This window comes from Anser anser (assembly GCF_964211835.1).
Source record: "Anser anser genome assembly, chromosome: 9".
Taxonomy (NCBI): domain Eukaryota; kingdom Metazoa; phylum Chordata; class Aves; order Anseriformes; family Anatidae; genus Anser; species Anser anser.
In genome coordinates this window covers 19,578,198-19,598,869 of record NC_139729.1, presented here as the reverse complement: position 1 = coordinate 19,598,869, position 20,672 = coordinate 19,578,198, and the positions used below count along the sequence as shown (strand labels likewise).

The 20,672-nt window shown below is 70.3% G+C and overlaps 3 protein-coding genes across 7 annotated transcripts; 1 reads left to right on the top strand and 2 right to left on the bottom strand.

The window, feature by feature from the left end:
- Nucleotides 1–137: 137 nt before the first annotated feature.
- CLCN2 (chloride voltage-gated channel 2) lies at nt 138–11,415 on the top strand. Of its 5 annotated transcripts, XM_083848370.1 has the most exons (24): nt 140–291; nt 4,483–4,639; nt 5,018–5,149; nt 5,266–5,394; nt 5,517–5,650; nt 5,736–5,813; nt 5,887–5,965; nt 6,618–6,743; nt 6,821–6,905; nt 6,995–7,096; nt 7,202–7,286; nt 7,370–7,525; nt 7,935–8,004; nt 8,120–8,230; nt 8,423–8,636; nt 8,755–8,888; nt 8,977–9,134; nt 9,219–9,324; nt 9,403–9,476; nt 10,070–10,120; nt 10,469–10,507; nt 10,634–10,738; nt 10,829–10,915; nt 10,996–11,413. In XM_083848370.1, the coding sequence occupies exons 1-24, from the start codon at nt 241–243 to the stop codon at nt 11,185–11,187; spliced, it is 2,655 nt and encodes an 884-aa protein (XP_083704496.1). In that variant the 5' UTR covers nt 140–240; the 3' UTR covers nt 11,188–11,413. The 5 variants fall into 5 exon arrangements, with proteins under 5 accessions (XP_083704494.1, XP_083704495.1, XP_083704496.1 ...); XM_083848368.1 differs by having other exon boundaries at nt 138–291; nt 8,977–9,324; nt 10,996–11,415; XM_083848371.1 differs by lacking the exon at nt 10,070–10,120.
- A 95-nt stretch (nt 11,416–11,510) lies between these two features.
- LOC310903986 (heat shock protein beta-7-like) lies at nt 11,511–14,097 on the bottom strand (the record flags this gene model as incomplete). Its single annotated transcript, XM_083848103.1, has 3 exons — nt 11,511–11,824; nt 13,290–13,441; nt 13,971–14,097. 3 exons carry the CDS (start codon nt 14,095–14,097, stop codon nt 11,612–11,614), a joined length of 492 nt encoding a protein of 163 aa, XP_083704229.1. The 3' UTR covers nt 11,511–11,611.
- Nucleotides 13,305–20,363, bottom strand: FAM131A (family with sequence similarity 131 member A). The gene is given in 8 exon segments (XM_083848384.1): nt 13,305–13,441; nt 13,971–16,522; nt 16,781–16,909; nt 17,124–17,306; nt 17,415–17,508; nt 18,339–18,469; nt 20,066–20,109; nt 20,111–20,363. Coding segments are annotated over 7 exon segments (1,098 nt in total). The 5' UTR covers nt 20,167–20,363; the 3' UTR covers nt 13,305–13,441; nt 13,971–16,061.
- Nucleotides 20,364–20,672: the final 309 nt, after the last annotated feature.

Sequence of the window (20,672 nt, the reverse complement as noted above, 5' to 3'; positions counted from 1 at the left end):
CAGCCCGGGGGGCGCCGAGTGCCCCCCGGCAGCCCCCGAGCAGGGCAGAGCCCCCCCGCCCCGCGCACCCCCCGTTCCCCGGTGCCGGTGCCGGGTGCTGGCGGCGGAGGCGGAGCGCGGCCGGTCCCACCCCCGGGCAGTGCCCCGGGGCCCGCCCCGCACGGCCCGGGAGGAGCCGCTGCCGCCGCGGGCACCGGCACCGGCACCGGCACGGCCAGGAGCACCGGCAGCACCGGCACCATGGCCTCCGAGAGCGCGGAGCAGCGGGCGCTGCAGTACGAGCAGACCCTGGTGAGCGCAGCCCGCACCGGGCACCGGGCGCACCGCGGGGGGCACCGGGCGCGGCGGGGGCACCGGGGGCAGCAGCACGGCTCGGGGAGGGGGTGACGGGGCTGGGGGGGCTGTGTCCGTTCCCCCCCCCCCCCCACAGGGTGCTCTGCTCGGGGCGGCAGGGCCAATGACACCTGTCCCGCGCAACCCCCCCCCTCCATGGCCCCGCTGTGCCCCCCGCCCCCCCCGGAGCTCTGGGGACCACCTGTGGCTGGGCAGGGCGCTGGGGCGGGGGGCGGGGGGGGGAGGGATTCTTGGTGCCATCCCACAGCCCCCCAGTGCTCCGGGAGCCCACTGGAGGCCCCAGCCTCACAGCAGGACCCTTGCGCACGCTTCCACCATCACCGCCCCCTCCCCAGCAAGCCCTTATCGTGGGGGGGGGGGGTGACGCCCACCCCCAGGGCCACTCCGGGGGTGCCTCCGTGCCACCCGGCACCCTTTACCCCCCCACGCTCCACCCGGCCCCAGCCCTCTGCCCCGCAGATAGCGTATCTCCCCCGCCTGCAACCTTAGCCCTGTGTTTACGACTCCGTCCCCTCCCCGCTGCCCCCCCCCCGGTGCCCAGCTGCCCCGCGGTGATCTCCCTCCCCGCCGTGCCCGCAGCCCCCTCCGCTGCCCGCAGCCCTCTGACATCCCGGCCAAAGGTGCTTCTCCCCGGCCCCTGCTTGGGCCAGCGCCCGGCGTGGCTCGGCAAACGGGTACTTTGCCCTGGCAAAGGCCTGCGGGCGGGCAGGGCAGGGGAGGCGGGCAGGGAAGGGGCAGAGCCACCGCCGGGCACCCGTGCCCGCAGCTCCCCGGGTTTGCGGGGAGCCTGAGCCGGCTGCGTGCAGCAGGGCTGGCGCGTGGCGCGGTGCTCCCGCTGCGCCGGGCACGCGTTGTCCTCCCAGGCACCTTTATCTGGGATCCCCGTGGTGCCCACCCCCAGCCGCCCCATCCCCTGCGGGGTCTGGCTGCCTGGCATCTCCCTGATCCGTGCTCTGGCTCTGCTCCATCCAACGGGAGCCACGGGGCTGCCCCTTTCTCCCCCCCAGCACCAGACTGACCCCCCCACGCCGTGTCCACAGCGCGTACGCAGAGGCACCGCGGTGCCGGGGAGCCCGTGGGCAGCGCAGGAGGGGAGAGGCACGCTGGCACAGGGCTGGCATCAGGGCAGCCTCACATGGTGCCGGCAGACTTTGCCCTGCTCTCCTCAAGGCGGGGAGGCACCCACGCCCTGGGCACCTCGCGGTGCCCATCCCTATGGCCTCAGGGCTGCGGAAAGGCTCCCGAAGCCGCCCGAGGCTCGCCCACGCGGGCGAGGCTGGGGACGGGCGCCTGTCCCGTGGCCTCGAGCCTGGCTTTCGGAAGCCGCCCCCGTGCCAGGCAGGAGGGCGGGTGCCCAGCCCTCCCCAGCACCTCCGGCTCCTGCCAGCACCTGCCCAGAGCCTTGGGCTCTGGCCGGAGCCTGCCAGCCCTGGGGACAGCCCCGCTGTCTGCCCCGTGCCCCCATGTTGTGCCCGCCCTGGGCACCCCACGCTGCGTGGGACGTGTGGGGTGGGTGCCTGTGGGAAAGCCCCCGGCAGGGGTAGGGGTGCCCAGGGTCCGTGCCAGCCCCGGTGCCCCCCGCATGCCAGGGAAGCAAAGGGCCTCTGGGGGGGAGGATTAAGCTCGACAAACTGCCCTTGTTCGCCGCGGAGCCGCTCAGGGCGATTAGAGCCCGGCTAAGACAGGCAGCGTGACACGGATCCCCCCCCCCAGCCTCTCTGTCCCCCTGGCTGCCACCCCAGGGGACCCCCGCTCCCCCTTTAAATGCCCCCACCAGGGTCACATTTTGGGGGAGGGGAGGTCAGCTGGCCCTGTGTGCCCTCCCTGTGTGCCAGCAGCCCCGGCGCAGGACGGGGACCCCGCTCCTCCTGCCTGCTTGATCTGGGGGGAGTAGGGACGAAAGGGGAGGCTGTGGCTCCCACGGCCGTGGGCACCCCTTCCAGGAGGGCTCAGTGCCCTGGCTGCCATGGGACGGGGTGGCACAGGGACACAGCGGAGCCCTGTGCACTGCATCACCCGGGCGCAGCGGGCACCGCGGGCTGGCACGGCCCGAGGGGCTCGGCACGGCTCGTGCCTGCAGCGGGGGAGCCCGGTCCCAAAATATCGGCCTCGGCCCGCGCCCGTGTCCCCGTGTGCCCCCCGCCAGGCCCCCCCCCGTGCCCGCTCCCTGCCCGCCCGGCACTGTGATTGTTCAGCTGCTTCGCGGCGGAGGCCGGAGTCCCGGGGCTGTTTGTGTTTCAAAAGGCCTTTGTGGAAAAATAACCCGAGCGGGAGGAGGAGGAGGAGGAAGGCAGAACCCACCGCTGGCCCTCGCCAGCAGCCGGGGCTGCCCGGCCCTGCCACGGGGCACCCCAAGGGGCCCATGCCATGCCCGTGGGGTGGCGGCATGGCCCCTTGGCTCCCATCGCCCCGTTATAAGCGGGGTTGGCTGCATATGGGGGTCAGAGGGGAGCAACCCCACTCCCAGCCAGGCTAACCCCCTTGCAGCTATAGGGGCATCCCGCCAGGGACCCCAATACCTGTGGGGCAGCGTTCCAGCTCCCGGCATGGGGCATGGAGCCGGCCTGGGGGTGCCCCGGTCCCAGCTTAGGGGGGCAGCGAGGTCAGGGGGAGGCGGGCGCTTGGCAAGCCGACAGCACTCCTCGGGCGCGGGGCCGTTTGTTCTTCCAGAGGAAACAAGCCCGGCCCGAAGGGAGCCTTTGAACGCCGGGCCCCGTGCGGGGCCGGGGTCCTCCTCTGGCAGGCGATGCTGAATCCAGCCCCGAGGAGGCTGAGCTGGCGTCTCCGCCGCCTCCGCCCCACTCGCGCCTGCCCCCGGCACATTCCCCTAGGGCCAAGGACCCGCCGAGCCCCGTGCGGAGCAGGAGTTCAGGGCACGATCCGTGCCAGGAGGGTTAGCGATGGACACGTGTCCCTTCCCTTTCTCCCCCCACCGCTGAGCTCAGCCCGGGTATCAGACAGCAGAGAATCCACCCGGCGCCACTCTGGCTGCTTTCTGCTCCGTGCCAGAGGGAGCTGGGCAGGAGGCGCAGTGGGGAGCGATGCCCCACGGGGAATGCACCTCCGCGCCGTCCCCACGGGAGCTGGCACGTGCCCTGGGGTGCGTGAGCGGGGTCGGGCATCACCGGTGGCAGCCGGGGCCGTGCTGCCCACGTGCTGAGCGCGGTGCCCACCCGTGCCGGGGCCCCTCTGCTGGGCACGGTGCCGGGCCGGGGGCTGCGGGGCGGCCACGTGCGGCACGGCGGGTGGGCGCGCCATCGGCATGGGGCTCACGTCACCCCGACGTGGGAGCCTGGCAGGGGCCCCCGCGGCCCTGAAGCCTCCCTTTGTGCCGGGCCAAGCTCTGGCGCTTGGCATTCAGGTCGTGCCGGGGGGGAGCGAGGCGGAAACCAAGCAACCGAGCCCTTGGCAGTGCCCGCTCGCGCGGGACAAGTGCCCCCAGCTCGGCGGGGAGGACGGGCACAAAGAGCTCCCGGCTGGCACGGGGGGCGCTGCCCAGGGCCAGGCCACGTGCCACGTGCCACCCGAGGAGGAGGGGGTGTCCACCATCTGGGCACCGTGCCCCTGTTTGCCTCACACCCCCTTGCTCCCAAATTTCCCCCTTGCCTGTGGACAATGCCCTGCCCCACGCTGCCCTCCTGCCCCCAGCCTGGGGCACGTGGCATGCCAAGGGCACCCCCAACGTGGGGGGCATCCCAACCGTATTTCTAATGGTGCCGAGGGGAGGCGCACAGCCAGTGCGAGCACAACCCCAATATCAGCCCTCAGAGAATCGCCCAGCCAGCCTGGCCGTGCTCCTGGCACCGGAGGCCCTTCTCCACCCACCACCAGCCCAGCCCGGTGTCCGCGGCACCTGGGCAGGGCCGGGGACTGGTACCAGCGGGGCCGGGTACCCGTGCTCAGCACGTGGTGGGCGAAACAATCGCGATCGATCCCCGCACGCCGTGATCTGCCCAGCCCCTTCCATGCCTCCCCCCCCCCAAAAAAAAAAACATTTGCCACCCCTTTCCCCACGGGGTGCTGTCACCTGTCCCCTCCCACAGTCCCCCACCAGTGCTCGCCGCTCCCCTGCCTCAGTTTCCCCACCTGGCCGCCCCCCAACGCCTGTCCCCTCTCCTTCCCCCCCAGATGTACGGGCGCTACACGCAGGACCTGGGCACCTTTGCCAAGGACGAGGCAGCCCGGCTGCGGCTGCAGCAGGAGCAGGGGGACAACGGCACCCCGCAGCCACGCCGCCCCTCCGAGCTGCTGGAGTACAGCCAGGGCCGCTGCGCCCCCCGCTGCGGTGAGGGGACACGGAGGGGGGGGCGGTGAGGGGACACGGAGGGGGGACGGGGACAAGGCGGCCGTGCAGCTTCACGCGGCTCTGGGCACCGCGGCTGCGGGTAGGGTTTCTCCTGCTGTCATGGGACACTGGCGCCGAGGACAATGCCACCTGCCCGCCGGGCAGCGGGGACACAATGGCCCAAAATAGCAGGGATGGGGGGGGGCCCCCCCCGCTCCTCTTGGGGCCGTGCCGAGGGGGCAGCGCTTATGCGAGCGGCGCGGGGCCAAGCTGTGTCCCTGCACGCGCGGCGTCCTCGCAGCTGGAGCACGTGGCGGTGCTGCCCCCCGTGTGCCCATCCCCGGGGCGCCCGGCCCTGAGCCTGCCCTGTGCCCGCAGGCTGCGCCGTGCGGTGCCAGCGGTTCTTCATCGCCAGGGTGGGCGAGGACTGGGTCTTCCTCATCCTGCTGGGGCTGGTCATGGCGCTGGTGAGCTGGGCCATGGACTTCGCCATCGCCACCTGCCTCCAAGGTGAGTGGGCACGGGTGGGTGGCGGGCTCCCCAGGTGGACCCACGGGGTGGCCGTGCTGTGGGGCTGTGCCACGTCTCCTGCCACCCGCGACCCGTCTCGCCTGCTGCGCCCGTAGCCCAGAAGTGGATGTACGGGGGCCTGGACACCAACGTGCTGCTGCAGTACCTGGCCTGGGTCACCTACCCCACCGTGCTCATCACCTTCTCGGCTGGCTTCACCCAGATCCTCGCCCCCCAGGCTGTGGGTAAGGTGCTGGGGTCTCCCCTCCTGGGTGTCCTGGGTGTCCTGGGCTATAGGGTTGGGGGTCCTGAGGGTCTTCCAAGGCCCCCCTAGGGCCGTGGGTCAGGGCTGTCCCTGTGGCACCAGGCTCGGGGATCCCTGAGATGAAGACCATCCTGCGGGGGGTCGTGCTGAAGGAGTACCTCACCCTCAAGACCTTCGTGGCCAAGGTGATCGGGCTGACGTGCGCCCTGGGCAGCGGCATGCCCCTGGGCAAGGAGGTGAGGGCACTGCCTGGGGCCAGGGCGGGCGGTGGGCATGGTGGGGGCATGAAACTCAGCCCCCCACCTTGTTGTGTTCCCGCAGGGCCCCTTCGTCCACATCGCCAGCATGTGCGCAGCCCTGCTCAGCCGCTTCCTCTCCTTCTTCGGGGGCATCTATGAGGTGAGTGGGCAGACAGGCAGGGTCTGGGGGGGATGAGGGGGGCAGCACCCCCTGACCCAATTCCCACCCGCAGAACGAGGCGAGGAACACCGAAATGCTGGCGGCCGCCTGCGCCGTCGGTGTCGGCTGCTGCTTCGCCGCCCCCATCGGAGGTAGGGTCCCCCCCGCCCGCACGTCCTGCCCGGGCTCCTGGGTCCTCGCGGAGAGGCCAGCAGGACCCTGCCCCTCGCGCCCCTCGCTGCCAGGCGGGGGACAGGGACCTGCCCGCCCCGTGCCCCCCGGGGCCGGCTGGCATGGGAGAGGCAGTGCTGCTAGACAGGGTGCCCGCGGGGCGGAGGAGGAAGGGAGGAGCGGGCGCCGTCCTCCCGGAGGTGTAACATCTCGTCTCGTCCTCTCCCCCGCCACGCTACGCTCCAGGGAGCTCCCCGCTCCGGCCCCGCTGAGCCCTGCCCGTAGGTTGGTGCCGTGTCTAACTCTTGCCTTGCCCCGTGCGTGCTGAGCCTCCCCGTCCACCCACCTGTCTGTCCGTCCGTCTGCGTGCGCCCCCAGCCCCAGAGCCGGCTGCCGCCCACCCCACCCCGTGCCTGCTCACGTCCCCGCACTGCCCTCTTGCTCGCGCCCGGTGCGGACAGCCGGGGACCGGCCGCGCGCTTTGCCGAGGAAGCCCGTGACCCACAGCGTGGCCGTGGGGCTGGCCAGCCCCACGGGGGCCCCGGGAGGGATGCGGGAAGCATGCCAGGAGCCTGGGCTCTGCCTGGCTTTCGCCTCCCTCCCCTCTCGTCCTTCCCCCCTCCCCGGTGCCAGGCGTCCTGTTCAGCATCGAGGTCACCTCCACCTTCTTCGCCGTCCGCAACTACTGGCGCGGCTTCTTCGCCGCCACCTTCAGCGCCTTCATCTTCCGTGTCCTGGCTGTCTGGATCAAGGATGAAGGTACCTCCTGTGGGGCGGGAGGCTGAGGGGCACTGGCGTCCCCCACCCGGCCCCGCTGACCCCCGCCGTGCCCCCAGAGACCATCACAGCGCTCTTCAAAACCCGATTCCGCCTCGACTTCCCCTTCGACCTGCAGGAGCTGCCTGCCTTCGCTGTCATCGGGTGAGTGTGGCTGCCCCATCCCACGTCCCTGTCCCCACGTCCCCAGGGTGGCAGCGGGACGCGGGCGCTCACCCCCGGCTCACCCTCAGGATCGCCAGTGGCTTCGGGGGCGCACTCTTCGTCTACCTCAACCGCAAGATTGTGCAGTTCATGCGCCGCCAGAAGACCATCAACCGCTTCCTGATGAAGAAGTAGGTGCCTTGTCGTCCCCACCGCCAGGACAGAGTGACCGTCCCCTCCGGGGTGGCAGGGCTGGAGCTGCACCGGTGTCACTTCCCCCCGTGCCACCCCGCCAGGCGCCTGCTGTTCCCTGCTCTGGTGACGCTGCTCATCTCCACGCTGACCTTCCCACCCGGCTTCGGACAGTTCATGGCCGGACAGGTAGCCACAGTGGGGCCAGGGGGCAAAGTTCTGGCCCCGTGGGCCACCAGCAGCACCCCTGGCTCACCCCTGCGCCTCCCCAGCTCACCCAGAAGGACACGCTGGTGACGCTGTTTGACAACCAGACGTGGTCCAAGCGGGAGCCCAGCGATGAGTTCGAGTACATTGGCATCTTGGAGGCCTGGCGCAATCCCCGCTCCAACGTCTTCGTCACCCTCGTCGTCTTCATCCTCATGAAGGTAGGTGCGTCATGCCCCGGCTGGCCCCAGCCAGCCCCTGGCTGCCACCAGCTGGCACTGGTGAGGGTGGGGGTGACTCCTGGATGCCACCAAGGAGGTGCTGGATGCTTGCCACCGAGGTGCTACCAGGAGGCACGGAGTGGCCACCAAGGTGGTGGCATGGTGCCACCAACATGCTGCCAAAGAGATCTTGGCCGGGAGCCACCGAGGTGCCACCGGGGAGGTGCTGGCGGGATGCCACCAGGTGCCCCCGGGAGGTGCTGGCTGGGTGCCCCCTGGGAGGAGGCGGCTGCCCCATGGCACGGGGCTGTGCCCGCATCCTGCTCCACGCCTGTGGGGCACGGCTGGGGCTGGAGGAGAGCCAGGCCGGGGGGGGGGCAACTGACGTGAGCCCATGTCCCCTGCGCAGTTCTGGATGTCAGCGCTGGCCACCACCATCCCGGTGCCCTGCGGAGCCTTCATGCCCGTCTTCGTCATCGGTGAGAGCCGGCCCGGCCCTGGGGCTCCCTCCTCCGTGGGTGTCCCACGGCACGGCCTGGGGGCAGGAGAGGGGTCGGGTCCCCATGGCCCCCGCCAACCCCTCTCTGTGGGCAGGGGCAGCCTTCGGGCGGCTGGTGGGGGAGAGCATGGCAGCCTGGTTCCCCGACGGCATCCACACCGACAGCAACACCTACCGCATCGTGCCGGGGGGCTACGCCGTGGTGGGTAAGCACCGCGCTGGGGACGCCGCGTGCCACCGCTCGGGGGTGCTCCAAGGGAGCTGCTGGGGTTCTGGGTGACCCCTGCCAATGGGGATGTCCCAAGGGTGTCCCAGGGGTGCGGGACATGGCCCCGCGGGCAGGCAGACGGGCACCTGATGGCTGCCCCTGTGTCTCCCGGGGACGCGCGCGGGCGCAGGGGCGGCCGCGCTGTCGGGCGCCGTCACCCACACGGTGTCCACGGCCGTCATCGTCTTCGAGCTGACGGGACAGATCTCACACATCCTGCCCGTCATGATCGCCGTCATCCTGGCCAACGCCGTGGCCCAGAGCCTCCAGCCCTCACTCTACGACAGCATCATCCGCATCAAGAAGCTGCCCTACCTCCCCGAGCTGGGCTGGGGGCACCACGAGTGAGTGCCACCCTGGTGTGTCCCCACGTCCCCAGCCAGCCCTGCCACGGGGCACGGGGATGGGGCCAGTGGCATGATGTGGCCACCACGCTGAGGTCACCGTGCCTGCCCCGGGCAGGAAATACAACGTGCGGGTGGAGGACATCATGGTGCGGGACATCCCCTACGTCTCCCTCAACTGCAAGTACCGGGACCTGCAGCACGTCCTGCACAGCACCAAGATGAAGAGCCTGGCGCTGGTGGATTCAGCTGGTGAGAGGCGGGCAGGGGCAGCTCTGGTACATCTCCGGGGTCCCCACGGCACCATCCCCTCCAACATTTGTTCCCTCTCCACCATCAGAGTCCATGATCCTGCTGGGCTCCATCGAGCGGGAGCAGGTGGGGGCCCTGCTCAGCCAGCAGCTCCATCCCCAGCGCCGGCTCCAGGCCCTGCGGCAGAGGGCACGGGCAAGCTTCGAGGATGGGCACCGGCTCTCTGAAGCCAGCGTCTGCTTCCAGGTGAGGGGGCTGCAGGGGCAGCCACCCTGGGGTGCCCCCACCAGGGTGCCCGCGTCCCCCAACCCTGTCCCTTCCTTCTCGCAGATCAACACGGAAGCCTCTTCCTTCGCCCCCACGCGCGGCAGCTCCCGCAAGCCCCTGAAGCCAGCGCTGAAGCGGGTGCCCAGCGTCCCCACCAACAGCCCCCCTGGTGAGTCTGTGCCCTGTGCCCCCCATGGAACCCCCCCCCCCGCCATGTCCCTGCGCTGACCCCTCTGCCCACCTGCAGCCGGCACTGCCGACACCTCCGGCATCGCCCTCAAGAGCCTCTTCTGTGCCAACACTGCTGCAGAGCCCGCCGAGGTGAGCGCTTGTTCCTGCCCATCCCATCCCTCTGCATCCCCACTTGACCTTTCCCATCCCATTCTTTCCCATCCCTACTTGAACCTTCCCACCCTGCCTATCCCTTCCTGTTCCTGCCCTTCCCACCCCATCCATCCCAACCCATCCCATCTCATCCCAACACATCTATCCCATCCCATTCCAACCCAATCATCCCATCCCATCCCACCCCATCCATCCCATCCCATCCCATCTCATCTCATCCCAACACATCTATCCCATCCCATTCCAACCCAATCATCCCATCCCATCCCACCCCATCCCATCCCCTCCCCTCCCCTCCCCTCCCCTCCCAACACATCTCTCCCATCCCATTTCAACCCATCCATCCATCCCATCCCAACCCAACCCAACCCATTCATCCCAACCCGACCCAACCCATCCCAACCCAACCCATTCATCCCAACCCGACCCGGCCCATCCCAACCCAACCCAACCCAACCCAATCCCATCCCATCCCATCCCATCCCTCGCCCACCTTTCCCATCCCATCCCGACCGGCCCCTCCCCACGGTGCCGCCCCTAACGCCGCCGTCTCTCCCGCGTGGTGCCAGGCGCAGGGCACGGCCCCTCGCAAGGCCAAGCACGTCCGCATTTCCATCACGGTAAGCTGCAGGCAGGGTGTGGCTCCTCTCAGCCAATCAGAGGCCAGCCTGGATCCTCTTAACCAATCAGGAGCCCGGCACGATTCTGCTTGGCCAATCCCATTTGGCCCACATCTGCGCAGCCAATCTCAGCCTGTCCCGATTTCCGCTCGGCCAATCAGGGCGTGTGAACTCTCGATCCCAAATCCGCTTGGCGAATCGTAGCGCGACCGGGATCCCCCCAGCTGATCCCAGCCGCTTTCCTCAGCCAATCATGCACCAGCCCGCGTTCTCTCCACCAATCACAAGCCGGGCTTGGCCGATCTCGGTGCCGCCAGCTGGCCCCACTCACCCCTACCTCTCCCGCAGGAGGACGTGGATGCGGGGGACCGGATGACGCCGGCAGAGGTGAGACCCCCCCCATGCCCACCATGGGGAGGGTGAGGGGCGCCCCTACAGCCCTACGGCCCCGTGATGGGGAGGTACGGAGGTTTTGGGGGGGCCATGCCCCACGGCCTGGTCCCCCCGCCCCAGATCCTGGCATGGGAGGAGCAGCAGCTGGAGCAGCCCGTGGACTTCGGCAGCGCCCAGATCGACCCCGCGCCCTTCCAGCTGGTGGAGTGCACCTCGCTGCACAAGGTATGCCCGTGTCTCCCCCCCCCAGTTTGTGCCCATTGCGCCCCCCTCCAGTCTGCCCCCCCAAATTCTGAGCCCCCTGTCTCCCCGCAGACCCACACCATCTTCTCACTGCTGGGCCTCGACCACGCGTACGTCACCAGCATTGGGCGCCTGGTGGGCATGGTGTCCCTCAAGGAGGTGAGGAGCCGCAGGGGGGGCTCTGGCGGTGGGGTTGGGAGCTCCACACCTGCCCGCTGACGACATTGGGGTTCCCGCAGCTCCGCAAGGCCATCGAGGGCTCGCTGACGGCCAAGGGGGTGAAGGTGCTGCCACCGCTCGCCAGCTTCCGCCGCAGCAGCACCAGCGCGCCCGAGCCTGACACCACCGACCTGCGCCAGCTCTGGGACCGCCACCAGCACCACCCCATGCCCCGCGAGGCCGGCCCCGATGACGGCGACACCGACAAGTGACGGCGACACCAGACACCCCACCACCACCCCCCACGTCCCCCACCCATGTGCCAGGGGCGGGCACTGCAGGGTCCCCCCCTATCCCCCGCGGGTACCGGGGGATGCCCGCACCGGGTCCCGGCGTAGGGTGGGTGCCCTCGACCCGGCAACAGGGGTGGCCAGGTGCCCCCCAGCCTGCCCACACCCCCCCACCTTCCCTGCCAGCTCCTGGGGCTCCCCACATCACTACCTCCACCCCCCCCCCCCCCCCCAGCCCCCAGCCCCAGTGCTCCCCCAGGCACGGCCACAGCCTCGCCGCATCACCCCCCATGTAAATACAGAGATTTTTATATTAATTTAATAAAAGGACTTTATAAACAGAGCCACCACGCTGCAGCACGGAGGCACCGGCCGAGCCCCCACCCTGCATGGCCCGGGGTCGCCGTCACTGTCCCCGCACCGGCCCCGCTCCCAGCGTGGCCTCGCTGCGGTACAGCGGCTGCGGGGGTTCGCCGGGGCGGGTGCTGGCGCGGCGCCGGGCGGTGATGAGCAGCGTGCCAGCTTCGGTGAGGGCACAGCTCACCGACAGCGGGTCCGTGTCCTCAGGCAGCCGACACTGGTGGGTGAAGGTGTCACACACGGTGCCGTCCTCGGCCACCTGTGGGGAAGTGGTGCCGGCATGGTATGGCACAGCGCGGCACAGCATGGCATGGTACGGCACAGTGCGGCACAGCGTGGCACAGTGCGGCACAGTGCGGCACAGTGTGGCACAGCGCGGCACAGTGCGGCACAGTGCGGAACAGCGTGGCACAGTGCGGCACAGCGTGGCACAGTGCGGCACAGCGCGGCACAGTGCGGCACAGCGTGGCACAGTACGGCACAGCGTGGCACAGTGCGGCACAGCGTGGCACAGTGCGGCACAGTGCGGCACAGCGTGGCACAGTACGGCACAGCGTGGCACAGTGCGGCACAGCGTGGCACAGCGTGGCACAGTGCGGCACAGCGTGGCACAGCGTGGCACAGTGCGGCACAGCGTGGCACAGTGCGGCTCAGTGCGGCACAGTGTGGCACAGCGTGGCATGGTACAGCACAGTGTGGCACAGCGCGGCACAGTGCGGCACAGCATGGCACAGTGCGGCTCAGTGCGGCACAGTGCGGCTCAGTGCGGCACAGCGTGGCACAGCGCGGCACAGCATGGCATAGTGCGGCACAGCGTGGCACAGTGCGGCACAGCGCGGCACAGTGCGGCACAGTGCGGCACAGCGTGGCACAGTGCGGCACAGCGTGGCACAGTGCGGCACAGTGTGGCACAGTGCGGCACAGCGTGGCACAGCATGGCACAGTGCGGCACAGCGTGGCACAGCGTGGCACAGTGCGGCACAGCATGGCACAGTGCGGCACAGTGCGGCACAGCGTGGCACAGTGCGGCACAGCGTGGCACAGTGTGGCACAGTGCAGCACAGCGTGGCACAGTGCGGCACAGCGTGGCACAGTGTGGCACAGCATGGCATGGTACGGCACAGTGCGGCACAGTGTGGCACAGCATGGCACAGCGTGGCACAGTGCGGCACAGCGTGGCACAGCGTGGCACAGTGCGGCACAGCGTGGCATGGTACGGCTCAGTGCAGCACAGCATGGCACAGTGTGGCACAGCGTGGCACAGTGCGGCACAGTGTGGCACAGCGTGGCACAGCGCGGCACAGCGTGGCACAGCGTGGCACAGTGCGGCACAGCGCGGCACAGTGCGGCACGGTACGGCACAGTATGGCACAGCACGGCACGGCACGGCACCACACGACAGCTATGCACAGTGGGCACTTCCCAGTTACCCCAGTGCAAGTGTGGGGGATTCCCAGCCACCCCAGCAGGGAGCAGCTCCCAGTTGCCCCAGTCTTACAGAGGGGTTGTTTCCAGTCCCCCCATTACCCCAGTGACCATTCCCAGTTTCCCCACTCTCAGCGAGGACAGTTCACAGGTCCCCCAGCGGCTGCTCCCAGTTACCCCCATGGAAGATGATGAGTGCCATGGGGCAGAGCTGGGGCTTGTCCCCCACCCCAGGCAGCAGGGGCCCGTGTTTGGGGTACAGGGGCTGTCCCCCCCCCCTACCCCCCCCGGCTCCTCACCTTCTCGGCCCGGATGGCGACGTGGCCATTGGAGGTGGTCACCACGATGTCGGGGGGCTCAAACTGGCTGACGTCGGCCACCACCTGGTAGGTGTCCCCCTGGGCCCGCACCCAGGTGCCCAGGCTGCAGGGGTACATGGCCCCCGGGGACCCTGCGGGGACCGGTCATGGGGGTCAGCGGGGGGGGGGGGGGGGGCACAGCATTCAGGGGTGTCAAGGGAATTGGGGGGTGCAGGAGAGGCTAGGGATGCTGTTTTGGGGGGGCTGGGGGGTGGCAGGTGGCACTGGTGGTTGGGGACATTGGGAAGGCTGCATGGGGAGCTGGGCACCCCAGGTGTACGGGGCCGGGGGGTACAGGGTGGGCTGGGGGTGCCCAAAGGCTGTAGGAGGGTCTGGGGGGGAGCATGGGTGGCCTGGGAACAGGTGGGGACACAGGGGATGGCCAGGAAAATTTGGGGGGAGAAGACTGGGGGGGTGCTGGGGTTTCTGAGACATTGCAGGGAGGGAAGAACTGGGGACACAGCGCCTGGGGACCTTGGGGAGCACTGGGGTGGGGGGGAGGGGGGTGTGAAGAGACTTGGCAGGGGGTGCAGGATGATCCAGAGAGCCATGGGGTGCTCAGGGGACAGGGACAGGGCTCAGGACAGGAGGGTACAGCTCAGGGTCCCCCCCACCCCATACCTGGGTACCCGAAGGCGTCGTAGCGGTACCGCTCCCCCTCGAAGCGGGGCTCTGGGTGCCCCGGCCCCTGGCTGTAGGTGCTGATGCACTCGGCGCGGTACGTGGCGGCCGAGCTGAGCGAGGCCATGTCACCGTGCTGGTGCCACCGAGCCCCTGTCCCCAGCGCCCAGGTCCCCAGGGGAGGGGGCCGGCCGTGCGCCCGCCGCCGCATGCCCATAATTAGCCCGGTGAGGCACGGCCACCCCGGCCAGGAATGCGAGATAACGGCCGGGGCCTCTCCGTCACCCTACGGCAGGGGGGACACGCAGGGGACGTGCCGTTGTCACCGCCATCCCGCCACCCCCAGCAGGGCCCCCCCCTTGAGGACCAGGTGCCCCCCACGCGCAAGGAGAGGCAGCCGGTGCAGCGCTCACACCACTGACTTTATTGGAGGCCTGGCGGGACGGAGGCGGGGGTGCTGGGGGGGGCGGGCACCCATGGGTGCCATGGCACGGGGCTGGGGGCAGCTCCCAGGGCCCCTGGCACCCCGTGGGTATGTACCGGTGTGCACACACGTGCTACCCGCACGTTTGCACACATGCAGGCGTGCATATACATGCACACGCCCCGTGCACACACGTATTCATGCACGCACGCCCATGTGCTCGTGCACACGCGCACCCGTGCCTCTGCGAGCACTGCTCCGCGCACGTCTGTGGAGCTGCGCACACCGAGCAAAGCCCCCACACCCCTTTTCCCCCATCCCAGGGTGGGTTTGGGGCCACGACTCCAGGCTCGTCCTGCCCGGTGTCCGCTGTCCCCAAACAGCACGGGGACACGGTGCCATCGCTGGCCGGATGGCAGGGAGCCCCTCGGCGTGGCGGCCAGCCCCTGCGCCCCCCGGCAGGTTGGCCGTGCGGGGGTGGGGACCCCACAGTGGGGACAGGGTGGCATGGGGCAGCAGTGGGGGTGTTTGGTGGTGTGGGAGTGAGGGCGCGCAGAGGGTGAGGGGCTGGGGGTGCAGGGGGGGGACACCGTGGCCGGGCAAAGGGTGGCATGCAGTGGGCGAGCGGCCCCACGAGAACAAGTGCCATGCAGGAAGAAGGGGGGGGGCAAGCGTTGGCGAAAACTGGCATTCCTTCCCCAAAAGGTGTGCCCGGACACCTGGGGGGGCCCCGTGCCAGAGGGGGGGGCCGGTTGCCCTTCATGTAGGCACTTGGTTCCCTGCTAGGGGTGAGTGACCTGGGGACGGGGATGTCGGTCCCGGGACCTGCTGCTCACCCCCCCATACACACCCCAGTTTGGCCCACGGCAGCCCTGGGGGGCTCTGGACACTGAGCCCCCCAGCATGTGCCCGCTTTGGGGCTGTCTGCGGGGTGCTGTCGCTGGTGGCCTCCCAGCACCCAGGCTGGGGGGGCCGTGCCCACCAGGCCCCCACCCGCAACCTCCCCGTGCGAGCCCCACACGCGTACAAAAGCCGAGAGAGCCCCAGCACTGCGGCGCATCCACGGCCCCCCCAGCCCCCCGCCCCGAGGCAGCAGTTCACAGTATAAAACTCGGTCCAATAAAAGCCAGTGGGGGGCGAGGACAAAAGCCCCCTGCTCCCCAAATTCCCCCCCCCCACAGTCCCAGTGCTGCCAGCCCAGGGTGCGGGCACAGGGCAGGGGCACTGGGGGCTGCCCAGAGAGGTTCGGCTGTGCCTACGAGGGGGGGGGCCCTGTGCCCAAAAAGGGGAGCCCGGAGCGGCGAAGGGGGGAGCATGCGAACAGCCAGCCCCCATGAATTCAGGTCCCATCAGTCTTGGGGGGGCACGGAGGGGGCGCGCCGGGCCGTTGGGTGGGGGGCTGACCCCCGAGCCCTTCCCCACGCAGTCCCTCCCCGGTTCTCATGCAAAAAAAAAAAAAAAAACAACAGATGAGGGCAAAGAGATGTGGACGAGTGCGGCCAGGGGGGGCACACTGAAGGGGGGGGGCACCTCTCTGACCCCCCCCGCACCCTGCTAGCGCATGGAGCCGCAGCAGGACCCGTCCCTCGCCCAGCGCGGGGCTGGGCCAGGGCGCGGTGGCGGGGGGCTGGTGCCCCGGCGGGAGAGGCAGGGTCCCCGGGGGGGCCTCACGGCTCCTCAGCCTCCTCCTCCTCCTCCTCCTCCTCCTCCTCCAGCGACACCACCCCGGAGGAGGCGACGTCGGAGACTTTCCGGCAGAGCGGGAAGTCCTTGCTCAGCACCACCTCGTCCTCGGCGGGCGAGAGGCAAGCCTCGGCGTAGGACACGGGGTACAGGGAGTCCTGGCACCGGAGCCGTGCCAGGCCCCGCAAGGCACTTTGGCTGGCCGGGGGGGGCAGCTTGGGCAGCAGCAGGTCCTCGCCCCCCAGGGAGCCCAGCAGTTTGGCAGTGAGTTCGGAGGGCGACACCATCTCCAGGCTGCAGAGGCTGGAGCAGAGGGTCTCGGGGGACAGGGTGTGCGAGGAGTCGCTCTCGGGCTCGCAGGAGCCGTGCCGCACGCCCAGCTGGCACAGGTGACCCTGCAGGAGGTCTCGCAGCAGCGCGCTGGCGGGCACCGAGCCGGACAGCTCTGCGGGGAGCAGGGGTCAGCCCCGGTGCCGTCCCAGTAAAAGCCAACCCCCACACCCAGTGACACCATGGGGACGGTGCCCCCTTTGCCCGCAGAGAGCTCCACGCGCGGCACGGGGACGTGCCGGCACAGGGCACGGTGCTGTAAGGGGGTCACCAGGATGGGAATCGCGGCTGGGCACCGGGCACCCCGCTCCCTCCCACCGGACTGTGCCCCACGGTGCAGGTCACTGTCCCCATGGGTCCCCGAGGCACTCACCGGTCGGCTGGGAGCTCTCCGTGGAGGGCATGAAGTCCTCGTCGTAGGACTCGTCGTTGGAGTCGTCCCCGTCCACCGAGGACCAGGCGCGCAGCTTGGCCTCGGCGATGGCAAACTGCTCCGCCACGCCTGGCAGGGACAGCGCGGTCACTGCCGGGGGGTGTCCCCAAGCCCCTCGGTGTGCCCGGCAGCGAGCGTGGCAGGGACACGCCGTCACAGCGGGGATGGGGAATGGCAGGGATGGCCCCCTGGGACAGGGCACAGCTCCCCGTGGGATGGAGGGACGGAGGGACGGACAGACGGAGGGACGGGTGGGGATGCGGGGACCCCGTGCGGTGCCCACCTGCGGCAAAGCGCGCCTCCTGCTCGCCCTCGCTCAGGTGGCAGTAGGAGCTGAAGGCGCTCTCCAGGGCGGCAGGCGGCTCCACAGGCTTGCACCAGCCCTTCCACTCGATGAGGTGGGCGACGCGGCCCTGCGCCATGGCCGTCGGCTTCGTCACGTGCTCCTTCACCACCTGCGAGATGCCTGGGGCGCCGCCGCGTCAGCACCACGGGGACCCCGCCGCCCTCCCCGGTGCCCCCCCATGCAACACCCGGACCACCACCACCACCACCCCCCCCCGCCAGCAGTTACCGTGCAGCGAGGAGCGGGCCAGGGCGGCGATCTCCTGGATGGTCAGCGCGCGCCGCGACTTGGGCAGCATCTCGACAGTGTCTTCAACATTGACCTGCGGGGACGGGCGGGGTGTCACGGCCCCGTGTGCGCCACGTGCCAACAGCCCCAGTGGGGCAGAGCACCCTCACCGTGGGTACACCGCACCACCGGCTGCGTGCACGTGGGTGTGAGCCATGTTAGTGCGCACATGTGCTGTGCACGCTTGCACTCTCATACACACACAGCACAAAGGCTTTCAGTGCACGCACGTGCACGTGTGCCCGCTCACATCACCGCGTATGTGCTCGTGCTGACCACAAGCACACGCTGTGCACACGTGTGCGTGCACACACGCGGGCGCTCGCTGCAGACAGGCCCCCCCCCTTGCTGTGCACACATGCGATCGCCGCACCCACGTGCGCTCTCCGTGCACACTCCTCGTGCACAGGTACTGCACACACCCGTGCACCCCCATACGTGCGCTCACTGCACAGGCGTGCACCCGCACACGTGTGCATGCCAACTGGTGCAACCGACGGTGCCCCCCAGCTCACGCACACACACACACACACACGTGCAAAGCTGCCTGTGCCGGGCTCCCCGGTGCCCGCCGTGCCGGGGCGTCCCGCAGCGGGTCCCTGCTTCCCATCGGCTAGCCCACGGCCGTGGGGAAGCGATGCGGGATTTGGAGGCGCGCAACAAATTGAATTGCCATGGCAACGCGGCGCCGTGGACTGATTTCTCCCAGGATACAGCCCGGCTCGGGGCTGACGTCAGAGCAGCCCCGGCGCCGGCTGCGCGCTGGCAGGGCCAGGCAGGGCGGGCAGGCAGCGGGGCCCCCGCGCTCGGTGGGGCCGTGCGCCCCGGCACGGCTCGGCACGGCTCGGCACGGCTCGGCAGTACCTCGAGGAAGTCCTGGCTGTCGAAGGAGGCCTGGCGCAGCAGGCGGGGCAGCGGGGCCGGCCGGGCAGCACGCAGCGGCGACAGCGCTTTCACCTCCTTCCACTCCACGCACAGGGTGGTGTCCACGGCCACTGCGGGGAGAGCCGGGGCGGCCTCAGCGCCTCCGTCCCCAACAGGATGGAGGCTCCGGGCGGGCTCCCTGGGGCGGCCATCCCTCGCCCCGCATGAGACCGGACACAACTCATGGCAGGGATCCTTCCCCCCGCGGCGCTGCGGTGCGGGTGACTCACGCCCGGGCAGCTCGTCCGCCTGTGTCAGCGGTAACGCGCGGCACCGGCCTGGCACCGGCACCGGGCGCACGTCCCGGCTTGGCGGAGGTGTTGGGAGCAGACCCCAGCGGAGGGCACATCTCGGGCTGTGCGCACCCGACGGGGATGGGATGGGGATGGGGATGGGATGGGGATGGGATGGGGATGGGGATGGGGATGGGGAGCAAGCGGCGGCATCCAGTGCCAACGGGGGGACATGGCAGGGTGCCCCTGGGATGGGGCCAAGGTAGGCAGGGAGCAAGGTCGGGCTTTGGGCAGGGTTTAGGGCCTGGGCCAAGCGTTGGGTATGGGGAGGGGGTTGGTGCTCCTGCACCCCCTCCAATTCCCCATCTCTGGGACCGGAGGGGAGCAGATAAGAGCAGGGACACCCGCGCTCCATCCCAACAGCCTGACATCCCCAGGCAGATGGGTTCCCTCCCCCTCCTGCACTGGGTCCCCCACTGCTGGGGCCGGGGAGGGTCCCCACGTCTTTGCAGCCCCCTGGGGGCCACAGCAGGACGTCCCCACGGAGCCTCCCCCCCACACACACCGAGGTGGGCCCGGCTGATGTCAACTGGCCGTGGGGTGGGATACGGGGGGGGGGCAAAGCGCCCTGATCCCCATCGGGGGCAGCCCCTGGCTCCTGGGGAAGCTGCCGACGGCATCACCATGGCATCGGCTGTGGGCAGGGGCACCCCCGGGACACCCCGGCATCGGCCCCCCCAGCACCAACACAGCCCCCACGGCTGCCAGCCCCCAGGAGAGGTTGGGATCACTGCACGGCCCCGTAGCCACCCACCGCCCCCGCCCCCCCCAGCAGCACCCCCAGGGCAGCTGCAGCACCCCCACAGCCCCCCCACGGCACCACCCCGCATCCCCGCCAGCCCCCGTAGACACCCCCAAACCCCCCCCATCCCTCACAGCACCCCACACCCCGCCAGGCCTCTAAACACCCCCCAGCCCCTTCGCAGCCCCCCCCCCCCCATTTCCCCTATCTCCCCTCTCCCCCTGCGCCCCCCGGCTCCCCATAAGCAGCACCCCAAGGCCCCAACCCCACAAGACCTCCACGGCCCCCATCCCCTATATAAACCCAAACCCCCCAGCGCGCTCAAACTCCCCATATCCCCCCCCCCAAATCCTCCAACCCTCTGCGCCCCCTCCCCACGTCCCCAAACCCCGTAACCCCCCAAACCCCCCAACCCCCCCACTCCACCCCCCCACCCCCTACCCCCCAACACCACCCCAACCCTCCTCCCCCCCCCGCAACCCCCATAGCCCCCCCTAACCCCCATCACCCTCCCCGCATCCCCCAGCCCTCCGGATCCCCCAAAAGCATCCTCCCCGTGACCCTCTCCCCCCCCACCCCCCCCTCGGCCCCCGTGCCCCCCTCCCGGCCCCCCCCCGGCCCCGCTCACCCACCGATGGTGGTTTTGGAGCCGATGCAGCCCATGCTCCCGGGGGGGCCCCGGTGCGGGCACTACCGCCGGCTCCGCGCCGCCCGCATCGCCCCCCGGCCGCATGGGCGGCCCCGGGCGGGGTCCGCGCCCCCCGGACGGCGCTGCCGGTGCGGGACCCCCCCGGGAGGTGCGGGACCCCCCCCCGGAGGTGCGGGAGCCCCGAGCGGTGCCTGCGCCGGGCCGGGGAACGGGCACGTCCAGAGACGTCACCGCTGGGGGAGGAAGAGGAGGAGGAGGAGGAGGAGGAGGGAAGGGAGGTGGGGAGGAAGAGGAGGAGGATGGGGAGAGATGGAGGGAGGGGAGAGGAAGGCCGGGGAATGGCCTGGGGGGGGGGGGAGGAGGAGGAGGAGGAGGAGGAGGAGGGGAGAGGAAGGCTGGGAGGAAGAGGAGTGAGAGAGAGGAGCGGGGGGCTGAAGGCAGGCGGGGAGGATGGAGGAAGAGGGGGGCTGGAGGAAGAGGAAGAGGGGGATGAAGGAAGGGGGGGGCGGCGGAGGACGGGCGGAGGAAGAGGAGGGGGCTGAGGAGGAGGAGGAGGAGGGGAGGAAGGCCGGGCACCGCGGAGAGCGCCG

Coding starts and splice junctions, on each gene's coding strand:
- CLCN2 (XM_083848368.1), top strand. CDS start 241: ATGGCCTCCGAGAGCGCGGAGCAGCGGGCGCTGCAGTACGAGCAGACC. Junction 4,640..5,017: donor CCGCTGCGCCCCCCGCTGCG/GTGAGGGGACAC, acceptor CTGTGCCCGCAG/GCTGCGCCGTGCGGTGCCAG. Junction 8,005..8,119: donor CATGCCCGTCTTCGTCATCG/GTGAGAGCCGGC, acceptor CTCTGTGGGCAG/GGGCAGCCTTCGGGCGGCTG.